Raw genomic sequence first — 19,067 nt, forward strand, 5'->3', positions numbered from 1 at the left:
GATGTAACAAACAGGAAAAAATTATGCTCTTCGAGAAGCCGTCCATGAGATAGTATTCATTCGTACATCTGGATACATACGGGTCGACTCTATGGTTCTGATCACCAGTTATTGTCGATTCAATATCAGCGACAGGCTGCTGCTGGACTTGCGTGATAATAGCTGTCCGTTTTCGGCGATGAGATGCCAAGATGGTTCTCTAGATGTAGGGAGAGAGAGTTGAGGGATCGGAGAAACTGCCTGGCGTAATGTTGGGACGGACTGCTGTAGGTAGCTTTGACCCTGCCTGCCCTCGTTTCTGCTGTTGTTCCTGATGGATGCGAGTTGGAAGGGCTTGCTGTATTGACGATTGGCTACCGTGGAGGGGCTTTGGAATAAGAGAAAACGCCGGATTAGATTTGATTTTTGAAATTGAGACGTGCCGCGCAACCTGGAACGAGAGTATTAGATGAGAAAGACAAGATCCACACGAAGCACTTACATCACTCATTGGAGATACTTTAGGAATCAACCCCGAGCGGGAGTGAGATTCGGGCTCCAAAACTCCGGGCTGCAAAACTTTTTCCGATGATTCACTAGCTGCCTGAAATCTTCGACAATGGGGAGATTGCAGAAACTGGTGTAAGGATGGCTCTACAAAGGTCACAGTTTCCGAGGGTCGTGAGACTTTCTATTGTTCAGAGCCTGACGTAGTCCTATTAGCATGAAGGCTCTTCGCGGTCGAAAATTAAGTCTTACCGTCGGGGTAACCGTCTGACTCTGAAGGATTTAGGTCGCCACTACTCTTCTTCTTGCCCACCGCCAATTCAGGTACGTCCTGTAGAGTGTTCTGGGTAGCGCCTACTGAATTCTCTGTACCTCTGGATTGATCTTGCGATGAATCTGTCCGTAGTTCTGATTGCCGCTCCCTCGATTCGGCGACTTTGTGGATGTTCCCACCAAGTTCCGAGCATCGCAACATACTTTGCTCATCGTTCACTTCATACTTCTCGGTAGAACGTGGTGTACGTCTCGGAGTGAATTCAGGAGCAACGGGATTCAAAATCGATCCCTATTATGGAACTGAAGATTTACTATCAGTCATGACGTGACGAGCTCGAATGACTATACCTCTTTCCGATGCTGTCCAAGAGAAGAGCTATTCTGCTCAGATTGGTCCTCATCAGCGGTCAGCATCTCACTATCTGAGTCTGTTCTTTCAGCTCGTCCCAATTCGGTCGCAGTTTGTTCTGATGCTAGGTCGTCAACCACTGCCGTTCTGTCGTCAATGAAGTCTACGGGGTCGGGATTGTCTCGTGGCCGTATAAAGACTTGCTTTGACCACAAATCTGCGTATCGCCCATTGGCCACTATCAGCTTGCTATGATTTCCTTGCTCGACAACTTCACCGTGTTCCACAACAACAATACGATCGGCATTCATGATAGTTGACAGCCGGTGCCTAGTATAGTTAGTAGAGGGGTCTGCAATGTTTGTTATGTAGTACTTACGCCACAACAAACGTGGTACGACCTTGGCAGAGGCGCCTGAATGATAGTTGAATTTGCTGCTCAGTGTCGGTGTCAACGGCGCTAGTTGCCTCATCTAATAAGACAATATCTGGCCGTCTCAAGATTGCTCTCGCTATAGCTACTCGCTGAAGCTCTCCGCCTGATAGTTTTCTGAGGTTGTTAGCTTCATGGTGCTGATGACTGATTGGAGATGTAATACTCACACACCACGTTCACCAACTCGTGTTTCATAGCCTATCTTATTGTTAAATTCTGTTAACACCACGGGTAATATAGAACTCTTCTTACCCTGCGTAAAGCCTACGATCTTATCGTGTATACAAGCTGCACGGCAGGCGTCAAATACTTCTTCATCGGTAGCCGTAATTCTTCCGTATCGAACGTTGTTCATTATGGTATCGTCAAATAATATAGGGTTTTGTGGAACGATGCCAATTCGATCACGAAGGCTAGCAGATGGTGCAATTAGTATCCTGCTGTCTGACATGGGCAGATTGATGATTTCTTACCTAAAGAGGTCCACATCACGGATGTCCTGACCATCAATTTTTATGCTTCCGTCGGTAACATCGTAAAATCGGTCAAGGAGCTTCAGCAGGGTAGATTTGCCAGCGCCGGTTGCCCCCACAAACGCTACAGTCTCGCCTGCAGAAACTTCCAACGAAATTCCTTTAATAACACCTTGCTGTCCATCGTAGCTGAATGTAACATTATCGAACGTAACGTTGCCTGCTACAAACTTCAATGGCCTTGCTCCTTTCTTGTTCTCAACTGTAGATTTTGTCTTCATGATTTCAAGGAGTCTCTCTGCATCAATGAAGTCGTCACTCATCCTCTTGCCAAGTTTGGCGAAGAATTGTAGTGGGGATGTCAGTTGTGACCAATACATTAAGAGCATTGCAAATTGACCAGCGGATGCCTTTCCATTCTGGATTCGATAGACTGCCAGAAAAGCACTACCCAGAAGACCACATGTGAGAACCACCGTCTGGAAAGCTATGGAAATATACCAACTCAAAATGTACTGTTGCTCTCTAAGCCACCTGTTGGTAACAGCGTTGGCGTGTCGATTATCTTCAAAGCCGATTTGATTAAAGGCGCTAACTGTCTGCCAACCTTGCAAACCTGATTGCCGAACGTAATGCTCCTGATATAGGGCATTCACACGCTGCCGACTTGCTGCCTTGGACTCAGCCACTAACCTGCCGGCCATGATGAAGAAGATGGTTCCGGTGGCTAGGGTTATGAAACCTTCGTATGGACCGAATGTAACGGACAGGTAGATCAAAGCGACACACATATCGATGAACATGGGAAACGCCTGGAGCAATACGCTCTCTATTGCATTAGAGATGGCGTGGCCTCCATGGATGGCTAGCATCATATCGGAAGAACTTTTCGAATCGTGAAAGTCTGCTGATAAATGGATCATATGAGAGTACGCAGCTCGGGTCATGGCATCATGAGAGTAGTACTGAACAGGGATCCAAAGCCATTGGCGCAAAAGCTCGATCCCCGAGTCAGAGGCTGCGAGTCTCAGTCCAGCAAATACCGCCACTGCAACCCAGGGGTTATTGGGACTGTCCTCGTTATTGGCAGCTAAGCTGTCCATGACGATACCCGTCTGTCTTGGAATCAACAAATGCAGAACATTCGACCCCAGAAGGCATAACCCAACTGTTGCGGCTCGAAGCTGTAGGACACGATTCCCAACAGGCCACACATAAGGGAAGAGAACCTGCGATTAGTTAGCAAACCTAAAAGTTCGTAAAAAGATATTGGGACTTCATATCCCAGGCCTCGTACGTAGGTGGGAAAGGCAGAGACCTTCACTTACCATGAATCCCTTGGCATATGTAAACCAGTTGCCGCCTTCTTTTAGTCTTTTCTCCATGATTTCTTTCGCCTCTCGTTTACGACGCTCCCAGTTGTACTCTGCCTCCTCATCAGACGCGGCTTCAGTATCAGATGTTGATCCGTAGCCGGACGCGGTCCCATTGGTGGCATCGGCCAGTAATGGTTGATGTTCTTCGTCTGATCTATGATGAACAGCCTGAATACAGCGCCAAAAAGAGGCCCAAAAGACAAGAACAAGAAGAAGTGCGCACCGCAAGATTGTCAATACCAGCTCGACGGCATGATAGCGGCTCAAAGTCTGCGTAAGCGATTGAACAGCACCAAAAGCGCCAAGAGTCGTTTCAAAAGCCAATGCAATGATCCAAGCCCCTTGGTAAGGATACCACACGAGATCCGCGGCAGTAGATAGCCAGGACAGCTGGATACCAAATACCAATAAGCAAGACAGGTTCCCGACAACGCTGTGCTCGGCTGGTGGCCATGGTTCGTCTGCGCCGTTGAAGGCGACAAGGCTGATAAGCTGCACAAGATAGGTCAAGTTGAATACTGAAAGGGCTCCAACAACATATTGCTGGCCTGAAGATTCCGCCTTCAGTTGCCATTCATGCCTGAGATTGTGCAGCGTGCACACAGAAAAAAGGGATGCCGCCAGAAAGAACGAAAATACAGCTCCGGGATAGGCGTAGTAAAGCAGTGGCGGTACGGCCGAGTCCAGTTCTGATGCTGCTAACTCCATCTTTGAGTCGAGAGGTCTTCCTAGTGAAGAAGAAGATATGGAAGTTAGCAGCCCTGGCTCACCTCCTAGAAGTAAACAATATCCGTCAATCTCGACAACGACAACAATGGCGGCCTTCAGCAGGAGCTAGGGGTCAAAAGTCGGAGAAGGTCACAGCGGGCCAACGGTCCGTGGCGACCTGGGACGATGGCGGTGGATTGTCAGTAGCGCCGGCTTGTACCAGCACCACCAGGGCGTTTGTCGACTGAGCCGGGGGCGATCGAGCTAGGCCTAGGCTGCTAGGGTGTCTTTGAGTTAGCATGGAGTCTGGTACTTGTGTACACTGAGTCGTAGGATGGATGCATGGACCAGCTGGTGGGCAAGCCCTAGGCTGCCAGGTAAGTGCCACGCGGGTTGCAAAAAAGGCCGCACACCTGTGTGTGTGGTTGTGGGTGCGGGATGTGCGGCCTTTTTTGCAGCCCGCGTGAGTGCCTACAGGGACCTTGCCAAACTTCCAAGGTTCCATGTCCCCTTCCTAAACACAGAGTCCCCAGGTACCTGGCCGAGCGAGGCCAGGCACTAAACGTACCTACCTAGTACCTAGTACTTAAGTAGTTATGTACCCAGTCCTCAAGTGCCCAAATATCTTTTTTTTAGCGGGCCAAGGCGGCTATAACTACTACTTAAGTAGGTAATCGGTGCTGGAGCGCAAGAAGCAACACCAGACAGGCACAATTGCGGTAGGGATAATGCCGAAGAGGCCGAGGGAAAAAAAACGTGATTTGAGATCAGGTCCGCAGTTTATAAAAGGGACAGAAACAAATTTGATTGAACTCAGCGGAAGGGGCGAGGCTGATGGTGTTTATTGAAGCTTGAGCCTGGAACCTGGACGGGTAAGTACCTGCAGATCGGGTACGTACCTAGATAGGTCTTGGTTGGGAACCACCTGGCATTCTTGTCAAACGGGAGCCCAGGAGACGGGAGGTAACACTTTTAAGGCAGGTAGGGTAGGTACCTCACGCGCCCCTTCGTACCTCCCTTGTTTACCACCTGCAGCACTCGACCACACAAGCACTTGGCCATGCGGCCTCAACTTTCGACTTGTGCTCGCCTAGAATGTTGACCGACTCGTGCAATGCAACCAACCAGGTTACCCCATATCACACACCATACTGTCATATTTACTGCAATATGTTAGCGAATACTCACTCTTTCTTGGCGACCCCCTACTATATCCTCCCTCCTTCTGGTTGCCTCTTAACCTCTACCGTGTCGGTGAGCTGCAATGCCCACTTTCACCGCCAGAATGCCCTTGTCCCAACATCGTCGATGCCTTTTGTTTGATTCGAAGCTTTTTACCTCAAGCCAAATGTGGCGATACTTCAACACAATGGACATGCTGTATCCGCACCGCCTCCCGCGTCCTGCATCAAGTCGCAGCTAACATTGTTGTGCGCAGAGCACGAACCAGGTGTACTCCGTAATATACAATAGTAGTTGGCTCGCTGATGGTTGGGCGGGAGACGCAGACTGGCAGGCTCTTGACGAATGCAGAGAACGGAAGCCACGAGAAATCTAGTACTCCGTACGGAGTAACTATATGTGGCCATGCCTGTCGCAAATTTTTGCCAAGCTCGACTCCGTCAGTCCGTGTTCCGTATCTCAAACGTATCAACTTGGTGTTCATGACTGACTGGGGTTTGCCTCACCGTCTCTCACCGGTCCGCATCGGCCCCAACCCCAATCCCCGGTAGCTGGGGCCGGGAATCTCCCACACAACTCCAAAATTTCAACATCCATCGGCGCCTTTCTGCCTCTGTTCTCGCACATTAAGGTTGGGTCAGTCGATCAAGTTCCAGTTCATGTGCTCAACCTTTTGCGAGGTACCCTCAGCCAGTTGTCAGAAAGCACGAGGTACCGCGTACAAATGTACCTTTCTGAGCTGTCAGACGTACATTGCTCTCTTTCCTGCTGTTTCCCTCGCTGGCGATACACCTCTTGCTGGATCACGCCAGGCTTGCAGCTCAGAAATGTCCCTGGCAACAGGCATGCCGTGCGTCATCGGTGTGCAACATTGGGATGCAGTGTGGGCGTAGATGTCTTAGCACTGAGAATAGGATATGCAGATTCGTCCCTGCTCAGCGTGGCACATGACCTTTTGGGAGCTCTACCCAAACCCGGCGAACACCTGGATCACCGTACTTGTTTGGGCATCGACGAATGAGCGCCATCCTATCAAAGATAACAAATGTCAACAATTTCAACGTGACTGGAACATATTATGCGCAGCAACCAACATCATGGCCCGGCCCCGAGTTTCGCCCCAACACCGATTAGTACCCTGTTGTGACTTGAATGCGAGGCGGTTGGTGGTCGTTGTCAAAGCGTTTGCTATCCAACAGCCCCTCAGGACCTTCGGTTTGCTTGTAGGGTGATGAGTTGTGTGCATATGTGGATGCGGTCTCATCGTGAAAGTCGAATCGTAGGCACTTTTTGACTTTGCAACTTTCCTGGGTCTATCCTCTCCAGTTGCTGACTGCATGTTGGTTGTAGCTTCGACATACGTGTCTCTTGCCCAAGGCTGTGAGGTGTTGCGTGAACGGATATGTTATGTTCCTGCCGTGGTTTGGATGGTGGAAATTTTAGCTCGAGAACCAATCCAATACACTGCCAAGTATAATAGATGACATTTGCAGAGGAGCGGCAAGACCGTGTCGTGAATCAGCTGATCTTATTGGAGTCAGAGAGCCGGATATTGGGTATCAAGATATCGTTGGGCAGCTTCACCACGAGCAAACTCATCCCTGACTACTGGCTAGACCCAGACGCAATCGTAGTTAACACTATCCGAGTCAGCTACATTCCACGAATTATGTTACCAAACAGTAACGGGCGAAATTTAAAAGTCTTGACCTTACAGACAATTGGCACTGTTTCCAGTCAAACCCCCCTACAACTGTCATTATAGCTGAACTTCTCTACCGCCTATAGTTGGAGGCAATACTCAACAATTTGATCTACTCGTCAGGCTGTTCCAGAATTCCAGCTCCAGCGAATTAACTGGGATGCTGTCAGTCAAGCTGGACATCGAACGGTGATCCTACTGAGTCTTGCATACTTCAAAGAGGTATAGAGAAGGTGCAACCGAGCTAGCCAGAGACATATTTCGGTGCTCTCATGCAAATAAACTGTTAGTTACAAGCTTGACAATGCCCTATTCCTTTCCATATTGTTACCATAGATTCTCATACTCCCCGTGACAAGGAACTACCATGCTTCGGGCAGCATGACTAAGCCGCAAAGGACTTCTTAAAACCAAGGATCAGTCCGCGTACTAATTTGACTAATAAATTATCATAAATCAAGGATATTGCAAAGATTTTAGCACATTTGAGCAGAGGGGAGGAAATAACAAGGATGCTACTCCTAAGACGGACGGGTAATACCAGTAAGGGAACCTTTCCCGAGTAAGAGAGTGTGATTTCACGATTGTGACTGCTTGCGGCGTACCAAAGTTCTTGCCCACATGTACGCGGGATTTGTAATGAAATGTGTATCTCCTTGATCTTCATATTTAAAAGGAGAATATCCTGCTATTGCCTGATGAGATGACGTTTGCATTGAGAGTATAATTTGGCAAGGAATTCCGAAGGGCCAGTCACATGACGACAGATCTTGTTTTCAATCATACGATGTTTTCGGAAAGGAGGAGACTTCCGCCACTATTTTCACAAACTAGAACCGTGCCTACCTACCTCCCTGTGTAGGTAAGTATGGGAGAAAGTAATGCGCAAGGGCGTAGCGGCAGTAGTTGAGGGGAAGGTGATACCAGACATCAAACACAACTCGCTTTGCACCTGTGGGTGAAGAGATGGTGGCTGGTAAAAGTACGGTACAGTTTTGGTACCAAATAGTCAACTGTTTCGATAATGTTGGACGTAATTCGTGGTCGAGAGCGTTCGTCTAGCCCGACGTCTCTCCAGTACGGGACAAAAGAAGCCGAGAAATCGAGATACCTGCATAGAGGCCGTACTATGGTACTGAGTTATATCACTTCATACGATTGTATATACCAATAGAGACATTGGTCGCAGATTCACTCCTTACAGCTCGGAAGAGACATAACTCAACACTGACAAGTATTTGGCCTCACGTAGCTGACTCGGAATTTGGATGGAATGGATTACCTATTGTGACAACCGGCATATGCCCGTGCATTCCGGGACCGCGGGGTTCGTCAATAAAAGCCGCGCATTGGAATTTGGAGGAATCTCAACAGCCCACGATGATGGCAGTGGGCTGCGAGACTGACTGGCTTCCTCTCGGAACTTCCAACAACGCGGAGAACCATGGCCTTTCAATCGCCCGCAGAAGTCCAAGGTTTCGTGCAGGGGTCTCATACGCTGCCATGTGCCAGAATCATGGGCATAATTGGCGCCAGGAAGTATGTGTGAGAGATCCGATCACATCATGAGGGACTCTAATGCCTTTCAGGGTAACACCCGCCGATGATTAGAGTGTGGTGGACGTGGAGCTCTGATACCAGTGATGGTTCCATTCTCGTTTTCGACGCTAACGATATCGCAGATAGCCAAAAACGGAAACCGCTGGCGAGGGGTAGATAGGGCAAGACTTGACTCGGCAGTGCTCGCCGGACAACTCTCCACCTTTATCCATCTTTCGTGCGTTCCTGGAGCAATCAACACCAGGTCGTTTAGCATGTACGCAAGAGACGGGGAAGAAATTTGCGGAGGGCGCATGAAGGGCTTCGTGACGTAAAATGGAAATCTCCAAATTGGTGTGCGGAGACCTATACGCTATACATACATACTTAAGAGCTGGCAGCACTCGAGTCTCTTGCAAGTTCAGTTCAGGCCTTGCTTGGAATCTTTTCACATAGTCCTCACTTATCTGGTGATACTCTCTCACTGCAGGAAGAAAGACTCGTATTCCGCCGATTTTGACCTCCCAAATCCGGACCCAAACAGTTGAGAGGAGAATAATATCTTTCGATCTGATATTCCTACAACCCTGTTGACCAGCTTGCTATCGTGTTCAAGGGCACACGACAACATATCTACGATACTGTCTTTTTCTTGACCTTCTCCTTCCCCTCATCGTACATTCAACTTTCGTAAACACAGATACAATGGCCCCCTCAGCCACCGTCGAATTCCCGCCCGCCGCCCATGATGGCCAAGTCCTCGAGAGCCTGTCCGATGCTATCGATGATGTGAACTGCATCAAATATGACTCCGAGGTCAAGTTTGACAGTGAGAAGGACAAGTCTCAGTTCCGTCAGTACGAAGACGCTTGCGATCGCGTCAAGAACTTCTACAGAGAGCAGCACGAGAAGCAGACTGTTGCTTATAACCTGGCGGCTCGCAACCGTTTCAACAGCGCTTCCCGAGTTCGACCTGAAATGACCGTCTGGCAGGCCATCGAGAAGCTCAACACTCTGATCGATGAGTCCGACCCCGATACTACCCTTTCTCAGATTGAGCATCTCCTCCAGTCTGCGGAGGCCATTCGCCGCGACGGCAAGCCTCGTTGGATGCAGCTGACCGGTCTCATCCATGACTTGGGCAAGCTGATGCTTTTCTTTCCCGAGCTCGAGACCCAAGGCCAGTGGGACGTAGTTGGAGACACTTTCCCCGTTGGTTGTGCTTTCGACAAGCGCATCATTTTGCCCGAGACTTTTGAGGCCAACCCCGATACTAAGGATCCCATCTACAATACCAAGTTCGGCATCTACGCTCCTGGGTGCGGCCTCGACAACATCATGCTCAGCTGGGGCCACGACGAATATCTCTATCACGTGGTTAAAGATCAGTCTACTTTGCCTGATGAGGCTCTCGCCATGATTCGCTATCATTCGTTTTATCCTTGGCACAGAGAGGGTGCCTACCGTGAGCTCATGTGCAAGAAGGACCACGCTATGCTTAAGGCCGTGCAAGCTTTCAACCCTTATGACCTTTACAGCAAGAGCGATAATGTCCCTTCTGTCGAAGAGCTTAAGCCTTACTACATGGATTTGATTGATGAGTTCTTCCCTCAGAAGGTCATCAAATGGTAGAGGGACTGTTACAGAACATAGAGCGGAAAGAAATGGGGCATTTACTTATACAACAACTATTTTGCTATTTCATAGAGTCACATTGGGGGCCTGGACAGACAATGACGATTCTTCATGCAGCGTGCGACGATATTTGGGCCCGTATGGCCATGTATTTTGATTGGTGGTTCCTTCGGATGTGGGAGCATAGAGTAAAGTGATAGATGCAGTCATCTCGCTTACTGTCTTTATCTTAGTATCCCGATATTGAACAATACGCTTTGGTTCCCTTTACAGGTCGGGGCTAAATGTAATTGGTCAAACATAGTACCGGCCTATCACCAAGTGTATCATGATATATATTAGGATGTGCTGAGTCTACGAGAGGGCGACGAAATTTATTTGGCCAGAGGAGGTACCTGGCTGTCGCGCGTGATACCAATATATATCATCTTCCATTACTGTTTACTTCACCATCTTGCCAGAGAGTATACCCTGGGATATCCAAATCTCCTGCCGCAGACTGAAATTTCGTCATGGAGCTGGGTGAGATAGTGGTGACGGCTGCATCAAAGAACGGCCATAAAGTATCTTATCGCTCAAATAAATATGCTGGCCAGGTGGAACAAGTACAGCGGCTCAGAGGACGGTATCAATGGCTATTGATGGCCTCTGCAAAGACAACTGACACTGCGAGGCTGTCAATTTCCCTGTCAGCAGGCACTATCCTTTCAAATACCACCAGCAGCTCAGAAAAAAAAAACTTGTCTGGCGCATTCTCGAAAAGCGGTCATGTTGCACAAAAGATCGACACCCTTTCATCCTCGCCGGGAGCCATTTGTCTTAAGTACCCTTCCTCACGTGATTCACCGTTGAGCGTCTGGCGGCTAGTCCCTCATGTTCAGACGCTGTCTGATGTTGTTTTAGGGAGCTTCTTCTGGCCTGGGTGGTGTCGATGGAGCATTCTCGAAAGTACCTAGGTACCTAGCCGCAGGTCAAATTACACTGTCGTCACCAGGGACCACCCACCAGACCCGAGCCCTGCTTCGCGAACCAAGTGCTCTGTGGACCTAGTTACATGTCATGACATCCGCAGTTCCTACCACGCTGTTTGCTCCCAGCTTCAACCTCACCACCACGACACTTTGCTGCCGCGCCAGGCTTATCCACGACGAACCTCGTCTTGGTTTGCACTTGGCAGTTAATGCCAACTAAGCCAACCCCTTTGCCTATCCACGATATCCAAAGCTACCCCACCGCACCGGACAGAGCTTGACCATGACGACGTCGGCACCTCCAGAGGACCAGGCTCGCCTGCTTGAGGATGCCTTGGTAGCTGTGCGGCAGCAGACATCCCTCATGCGCAAATGCCTCGACACTCCTGGAAAGCTCATGGATGCTCTCAAATGCTGGTGCGTTATCCTGAACTTGTTGCCTAACTGGCTCAACCGGAGCTAACCTTTTGTCTATCCACCAGCTCTACCTTGGTCTCGGAGCTTCGCACGAGCAGTCTCGGCCCTAAGCAATATTATGAATTATACATGGCTGTCTTTGACGCTTTGCGCTATCTATCAGTCCACCTCCGAGAAAGCCACCCCGTCAATCACCTTGCCGATCTATACGAATTGGTCCAATATGCCGGCAACATCATTCCCAGACTATATCTCATGATTACGGTCGGCACGGCGTACATGTCAATTGAAGACGCGCCGGTCAAGGAGCTTATGAAGGATATGATGGACATGAGCCGCGGTGTTCAGCACCCAATTCGCGGATTGTTTTTGCGATACTATCTCTCGGGCCAAGTACGCGACTTTTTACCGACTTCTGACAGTGAAGGTCCGGAGGGTAACCTGGGCGACTCTATCAACTTTATCTTGACCAACTTCGTGGAAATGAACAAGTTATGGGTACGCCTTCAGCATCAGGGCCACTCAAGAGAGCGAGAACAGCGCATTCGGGAACGAAAGGAACTACAACTCCTTGTGGGAAGCAATATTGTGCGATTGAGTCAGCTAGTCGATCTTGAGACATACAAAACCAGTATCCTCGGGCCATTATTGGAGCAGGTGGTTCAGTGCCGCGATGTCCTTGCTCAAGAGTACCTTCTCGAGGTCATCACGCAAGTCTTCCCAGACGAGTTCCACCTCCATACCCTCGACCAATTTCTTGGTGCTGTATCGCGCTTGAACCCTCACGTTAACGTTAAAGTCATTGTTATCGGACTGATGGACCGCCTGTCCGAATATGCCGACCGAGAAGGATCAAAGGATAAAGGGCCTGAGCAAGAAAAGATTGAAGCAGACGCTCTAGCATCACTTTTGGAGAAGGTTAAGCTGAAGGATGCATCCCCTACCTCTGAAGGCGTGCCGAAGCCGAGCATCATCTCACAAGAAGATGAGGATAAGCAAAGAGACGGTGGTGATGATAGGCTCAAGCATGAAAGCCAGGGTGGAATAACAACTGAAGATGAAGCAAGCACTGTCGCTGAGTCAACAGCGCCGTCGAACGCTGAAACCGAAACTACAGCCATTAATGGTCAAGACTCGGCCGGCGCCAACGTTCAGCTCTACGAAATCTTTTTCACGCAGGTAAAAAATCTGGTGGAGGCCCAGCATCTGCCCATCCAAGATATCATTGCTCTACTAGTTTCTCTCTGTAATCTTGCTCTAAACAACTACCCCGATCGACTGGATTATGTGGACCAGATTCTTGCGTATGCCGCACAAAAGACGAGAGAGAATATTAACAATGCCGACTTACATTCTCCTGGCGCTCAGCAGAGTCTCTTAGCTCTACTACAAGCGCCGTTAACACGATACGTATCCATATTCACGGCCCTTTCCCTTCCCACTTACGTCCCTCTCTTCCAGTGCCAGTCGTATCCCACACGCCGTGCCGTGGCTGGTGGAATCATCAGAACGCTCTTGAAGGATCAGATAAAGATCACCAAGACTGAACAACTAGAAAACGTTTTGGAGATCATGTCGGTCCTCGTCAAAGAGGGGTCCCAAGCACCGCAAGGCTATCCTGTTGCGTCACAACGTCGCCCGGTGGAAACGGACGAAACCATGGAGGAACAAGGCTGGCTGGCTCGAATGGTTCATTTGCTACAAGCGGAACACAACGACACCCAGTTCAAACTATTGCAAATGACGCGCAAGGCATACGGCGAGGGCAACGATCGCATTCGAACCACTACCCCGCCACTAATAACCGCTTGCATTAAGCTTGCCAGAAGACTCAAGGCTAGAGAACACTACGACGATAATTGGGAGACGCAGAGCAATGCTCTGTACAAATTTACTCATTCAGCACTAAGCACTCTGTATACTCGTGTGAATGGGCCTGGCATTGCTGAACTGTCTCTTCGTTTGTTCTGTAGCGCTGGACAGACAGCTGACATGACGGGCTTCGAGGAGGTGGCATATGAGTTCTACGCCCAGGCATTTACGGTCTATGAGGAAGCAGTGACAGATTCTAAGGCTCAGTTTCAGGCGGTCTGTGTTATCGCCTCATCTCTTCACCAAACGCGGAATTTCGGCAAGGAGAATTACGACACTCTCATAACCAAATGCGCGCAGCATGGTAGCAAATTGTTGCGAAAGCCTGATCAATGCCGGGCTGTTTACCTAGCGAGCCATCTTTGGTGGGCTACTCCGATCACATCCAATGGCGAGTCGGAAGAAACAGAGGTAAAATTGACATTTATACTTGATGTGCAATGTACACTATAACTCATCGGATACTAACTACTGGAACAGCTGTACCGCGATGGTAAGCGAGTACTGGAATGTTTGCAACGGGCTCTCCGTGTAGCGGATTCGTGCATGGAAACTGCAACCTCGATTGAGCTCTTTGTCGAGATTCTGGACAGATATGTCTACTATTTTGATCAACAGAATGAATCGGTAAGAGGGCCCAGCGAACGACTCGTGGTGAACAAAGCTGACATATGGTTGCACTAGGTGACGACTAAATACCTCAATGGCTTAATCGAGCTCATCCACTCAAATTTGGCTGGGAACCAGCAAGACTCTGGTTCCATCGAGACAAGTAAGAAGCATTTCCATCAAACTCTGGAGAATATAAGAAGCAGACAATACGAAGGAGTAGTCCTTTACCCAAGCTGAAGGATCAAAATGGCACCAAAGCCTGTGAAGGTCTTTGGGAGAGTGTGAAGGTGGAGAGAGTGTAGATACTTTCTGAACAGGCGTCCGACTGAAGAGAAAAGTGCATGGGACACAATGTGCTTCTTATGTGTATATATGTAACATGTTGTTTTTTCCTCCTCGTATTCTCTATGCGCCTTGTCCACGTGTCTAATCCCCTTCTCCCCCACCCCAAACCCGGCTTTTGTATTGTATTTTTCTTGGGCCCCTCGTGATTATTGGGCCTTATCGGCTGGTAGGTAGCACTGTGAGACGAAGTAAGCCGGTCCGCTGTCTGCTATAGGCTAGCTGAAGATGCGCGCGATGGATGAGAATGCGCAACAAAGGTATCAGTTCCTGCAGATGCCACTGCGACCTTGCCATCGTCGAAACAGCACATGCAGGTTTGGTCTCAGACTTGACGCCCCCACAACTTGACCAGGCTTGGAGCGCTAAACCCTTGCAACTTCCCGCAAGTCACCAGACACTCATGGCTATTTTGAAGTGCCATGGATAGAGCGGTACACGCATTAGACATACAAGCCATGGACAAGTAGAGAAGACCGAGTGAAGACGTTCAGCGAGACGGTTGTGACGGTTGTCAAGGCCTGCGGCAGTTTCTTTTGGCACTTTGTTCAGAGCTGGATTATGGAGAGTTCGTATGGTTTGGTGCCGCCAAGACGCTGGCGTGGGCATTCGGTCACGGTGGAGGGTCTTGGTGTTGGATTAAGAGGCACTGGAACATCGAGTGCTGAGATTTGTACAAGCATGGATGCAGCATGCTGGCGTCTGCTCGGGGACGGCCAGGTATCTTGATTAAAGTCAATGTCAGTTGCCACAAAGACACTTACGTGTGTGCGGGCTAGTAGTCCTCGGCATGGTGCCCAGGTCCGCGGCACTTCAGGTGGTAGTACTGCGTCGAGGCGAGATCCAGATGCCAATTGCTTGTTATATTCAATGCTGGTGTCGAGGGCGTCCTTGGTGCATTTGGACAGTGTCTGTATTAGTTGCCTACTCAGTGCTGACTTTGAGGACGTCGTGGCTCCATGTTTCTCAGCAGACACCAGGCATGTCAACGGGTTCATAACCTTGTCCAGACGGCTCTCAGCTGCACCCGGAACTGAGACGCGACCCCTGCGCCTCAAGTGTTCACAGCGCCGCAACGCCCGGGCATCTCAGAGTGCGCCATGGACCCATTCAAACCACCCGACTACATCACCACCAGGCCTCTCCTTAAATATCGAGGCCATCATCCTTCAGCCGCCTGTCAAGCTGGCGACACTGGCTTTTGGCTCCTTCGTTTACAATGAAGCATCTCTAGACGCCTTTAGATCCTAAGCAGCGCCGCATTCTTTGAATTTTCTTCTTTCTTTACGCTCATTGTAATTCCCCTGGTAATCGATACCGCTGTTATCCACGCCGCGAATCCGTGCCGACGGACACAACCTAGACAGAACCCGTCGCGGCTTGGAACGCATCCACCCACCAGCGACCAAAGTAGAACCCGTTTGATTCCAACTGTATTGCATGGCAGACCGCTTTCGATTCGCTGCTTACCGTAGACTGCGCACCCAGTTGCGTCTAGTCCACGATGCCTTCCGACGAGAAGACCCCGTTCTACGATCCGGTCCCTCCAAGCTACGATGAGGCTTTGGCCAGTGGAAGCCGTCGCGACTATGCCCGGGGCCCTTCCAGATCATCGATAGACAATCGCGATGCCGACGAAGCTGAACAACAATCCCTCCTGCGACAACCGGAAACTGCCGCCGGACCATCGAGACAACCACCCCGCGGATACCGGCCGCCCACGGTAGAAACTGACGATGAGTCCAGTCTTTTCGGGAGTGGTAGCGAGCTTGATGACGATGAGGAGGCCGCTCAAGTACGCCGGGAAATGCAGGAGATGGAAGTTGAAGAGCCATCCACATCAATAGGCTCAGTATGGAGCAAGAGAATAGGCTTCTCCTTGTCACTGCCCAAATGGAAATGGTCCTGGAGACCGAGATTACCGAGATTCCGCGTCCAACTTCCCTCACGCGCCACTGAACCGACCCGAAATGAGAACGAGACCGAACCTGAGACGAATACCGACACTCGGCGACACTGGCCCAGGATGAACTCCATGGCATTGATTATAGTATTTGCCCGGCTTGCCGCTCTTTTAATTATCCTAGGCTTCATCTACTTCCTATTTGCCACCGGATTCTTCAGTGGCTTCTCAACTCGTGTCCCAGGAGGTCTGCGCTTCGATCCGGAAGATCTCAAAGCTTTTCTACAGTCTAATGTCGACCCCATGCGCATGCGGGCTTCGGTTCTGCATTACTCACATTATGCGCACATTGCCGGCACCGAAGGAGACTATGCAATGGCCATGGATGTTGAAAGCATGTTCCATCGGGCCGGGCTCGAGTCGGTACAACTTGACGAATATTACGTCTATGTCAATTATCCACGAAAAGACGGCCGTGCCGTGCAAATTATGGATACGGATGGCAAGACGGCTAAATGGACTGCGAAGCTGGATGAGGAAGAACGCGGCGGAGAAACAGCTGGGCGACAGACATATGCCTTTCACGCCCATTCCAAGACTGGCGATGTCAAGGGTCCTCTTATATATGCTAATTATGGCTCTCGACATGATTTTCAAAACCTCAAGGACAAAGGAATTGATACAAAAGGAGCCATTGCCCTCGTACGACAAATGGGTACCCAAAAGGATGTGGCCCTGAAGGTCAAGGCAGCAGAGCTTGCTGGATTCGTTGGCTGTTTAATCTACAGCGATCCCGCTGAAAATGGGTTTGTCAAAGGTGACGTTGCGCCCAAGGGACGATGGATGCCTGAGGATGGTGTGCAACGGGGCTCTGTGAGCCTCAAGAACATGGGAGTCGGTGATGTTTTAACGCCTGGCTGGGAAAGCAAAAAGGAAAAACAGAGAATGGCTGTCGAGGATGCGCCCGGTCTAGTGAAGATACCCAGCTTGCCACTTGCTTGGAGAGACGCCAAGATTCTGTTGCAACAATTGAAGGGCCACGGACAACAGGTTCCCGATGGGTGGAAAGGCGGTACCCCAGAGGTGGATGAGTGGTGGACAGGCGACCATTCTTCACCTGTCGTTCGTCTACAAAACGAGCAGGATGAGATTGAAAAACAGCCCGTATGGAATGTCTATGGCAAAATTTTAGGGATGGAACAAACGTCAAACTCCATCATTCTTGGCAATCATCGTGACTCCATGGCATTTGGCGCTTCCCAACCTCACTCTGGAACTGCGGTAATGATTGAGCTGGCTCGCATCTTCGGTAACCTGTTGAGCCGGGGCTGGCGTCCCCTACGTACGATCGAATTCATGTCCTGGGATGCAGCAGAATACAATATGGTCGGGTCCACCGAATACGTTGAAATGAACCTGGATGCATTGCGACAGAGTGCCTACGCCTATATCAATCTAGACGCTGCAATCACGGGCACCCAATTCACAGCGGCAGGATCCCCACCACTGGCAAGAGCTCTCTTTAGAGCCCTGGGACGTGTCGTAGACCCCTTCAAGAATGAGACTCTCAAATCCCAATGGGATAGCCGCAAAGCAACTTTGGAGGGCCTCGGTGGGGGAGGCGACTATGTTCCATTCCAAGATATAGCTGGTACAAGCTCGATTGACTTTAAATTCCAGGGAGAGCCAGTACCCTTCGGCTCAAGCTATGAAAGCTTCAATTTGGTTGAACAGGTAATAGATCCGAACTTTATCTACCATGGACTCATGGCTCAGGTTGTTGGTCTACTGCTTCTTGACTTGGCTGACAGGGCCATCATGCCATTCGACATGGTTGGTTATGCCCGAAGCCTCAATCACTGGGTTCATGACCTGGAAAATTGGGTGAACAAGCAAAAGGATGCCAAGGACGGCGCTTCAAAGATACCTTTCCAGGAACTCAAGGATGCCGTGGAGATGGTCAAGAGTAACGCTGAGGAGTTTGAGAAGTGGGAATTAGAATGGGATCGCTCGATTCTCAGCAGCGGCGGGTACGAAGCAAATGGTCTAGGGGCCCAGCGGATCAATTATAATGACCGGATGGCTGCTTTTGAAGCTTCGCTCCTAGATTTAGAGCTCGGTGGTGGTGTGAGTATCTCATTCTTCTGTATTGTTGGACTGTGCTTACTTTGTATAGATTCCAAACCGTACTCAATTCAAGCACGTCGTGTTCGGCCCTCAATTATGGTCAACTTATGACGAATCATTTTTCCCTGCTATTCGCGATACAGTAGAAGCAGGCGACTGGGAACTAGCGAGACTAATCACAACAAAAACCGCGGCCTTATTACGAAAAGCTGCAACCGTTTTACAGATGTGAAGTTTGATGCCTCGGGTCAGCGATTCGAACTGTGTATGATTCTAACAAAATGTTTGGGTTTATTGAATTTTTTTTGTTTCCCCCAATTATTACCGACGTCGTCCTGTGTTTGAACGCAGTTTCTGTGTTCATGGGTCAAGCGAGAAGTTCAGCTTGCATGCATGTGTGTAGAAAGACTTTGCTTTTGGACGACAGAGAGGGCTTATTTTCCTGTTTTGCTGTAAATATGAGGAAAAGGCATTGCATGGAGTTGGGATCTGCTGATACGAAATCGGAGTCGCTTTCTCTTTTCTGCTCTTAGTCATTTTTACTGGACAAGCCAAATGGTCATCGTTGTGCTTCTTTTTTTTAAAAAAAAACGTACTTGCATTACCAACACAAGACGTGCGTTGCTTGCGGCTTGATATTGAGTCTGGCTTTAAGACAAAC

At 49.6% G+C, this 19,067-nt stretch overlaps 6 protein-coding genes across 6 annotated transcripts; 3 read left to right on the plus strand and 3 right to left on the minus strand.

Annotated features, from left to right (window-relative positions):
• Positions 1 to 481: 481 nt before the first annotated feature.
• J3458_014526 (uncharacterized protein) lies at positions 482 to 4,104 on the minus strand (the record flags this gene model as incomplete). Its single annotated transcript, XM_066120609.1, has 7 exons — positions 482 to 684; positions 739 to 1,441; positions 1,491 to 1,661; positions 1,715 to 1,745; positions 1,800 to 1,960; positions 2,021 to 3,249; positions 3,349 to 4,104. The coding sequence occupies 6 exons, from the start codon at positions 4,102 to 4,104 to the stop codon at positions 1,105 to 1,107; spliced, it is 2,685 nt and encodes an 894-aa protein (XP_065974444.1). The 3' UTR covers positions 482 to 684; positions 739 to 1,104.
• Positions 4,105 to 6,221: 2,117 nt separating this feature from the next.
• On the minus strand, positions 6,222 to 6,625 carry J3458_014527 (uncharacterized protein; the record flags this gene model as incomplete). The annotated part of the gene is made up of 2 exons (XM_066120610.1): positions 6,222 to 6,315; positions 6,381 to 6,625. 2 exons carry the CDS (start codon positions 6,623 to 6,625, stop codon positions 6,222 to 6,224), a joined length of 339 nt encoding a protein of 112 aa, XP_065974445.1.
• Positions 6,626 to 8,722: 2,097 nt separating this feature from the next.
• On the plus strand, positions 8,723 to 11,047 carry J3458_014528 (uncharacterized protein). Its single transcript, XM_007816456.2, has one exon. The coding sequence runs from the start codon at positions 9,233 to 9,235 to the stop codon at positions 10,157 to 10,159; it is 927 nt and encodes a 308-aa protein (XP_007814647.1). The 5' UTR covers positions 8,723 to 9,232; the 3' UTR covers positions 10,160 to 11,047.
• A 369-nt stretch (positions 11,048 to 11,416) lies between these two features.
• On the plus strand, positions 11,417 to 14,271 carry vps35 (retromer complex subunit Vps35; the record flags this gene model as incomplete). The annotated part of the gene is made up of 4 exons (XM_007816457.2): positions 11,417 to 11,550; positions 11,616 to 13,833; positions 13,903 to 14,049; positions 14,107 to 14,271. The coding sequence occupies 4 exons, from the start codon at positions 11,417 to 11,419 to the stop codon at positions 14,269 to 14,271; spliced, it is 2,664 nt and encodes an 887-aa protein (XP_007814648.2).
• Positions 14,272 to 14,924: 653 nt separating this feature from the next.
• On the minus strand, positions 14,925 to 15,374 carry J3458_014530 (uncharacterized protein; the record flags this gene model as incomplete). Its single annotated transcript, XM_066120611.1, has 1 exon — positions 14,925 to 15,374. One exon carries the CDS (start codon positions 15,372 to 15,374, stop codon positions 14,925 to 14,927), a length of 450 nt encoding a protein of 149 aa, XP_065974446.1.
• Positions 15,375 to 15,880: 506 nt separating this feature from the next.
• J3458_014531 (uncharacterized protein) lies at positions 15,881 to 18,638 on the plus strand (the record flags this gene model as incomplete). Its single annotated transcript, XM_007816458.2, has 2 exons — positions 15,881 to 18,406; positions 18,456 to 18,638. 2 exons carry the CDS (start codon positions 15,881 to 15,883, stop codon positions 18,636 to 18,638), a joined length of 2,709 nt encoding a protein of 902 aa, XP_007814649.1.
• Positions 18,639 to 19,067: the final 429 nt, after the last annotated feature.

Source organism: Metarhizium acridum (genome assembly GCF_019434415.1).
Source record: "Metarhizium acridum strain ARSEF 324 chromosome Unknown scaffold_320, whole genome shotgun sequence".
In the NCBI taxonomy this organism is placed as follows: domain Eukaryota; kingdom Fungi; phylum Ascomycota; class Sordariomycetes; order Hypocreales; family Clavicipitaceae; genus Metarhizium; species Metarhizium acridum.

Excerpts from the sequence above, each read along its gene's own strand:
- J3458_014528 (XM_007816456.2), top strand. The coding sequence starts at position 9,233 with ATGGCCCCCTCAGCCACCGTCGAATTCCCGCCCGCCGCCCATGATGGC.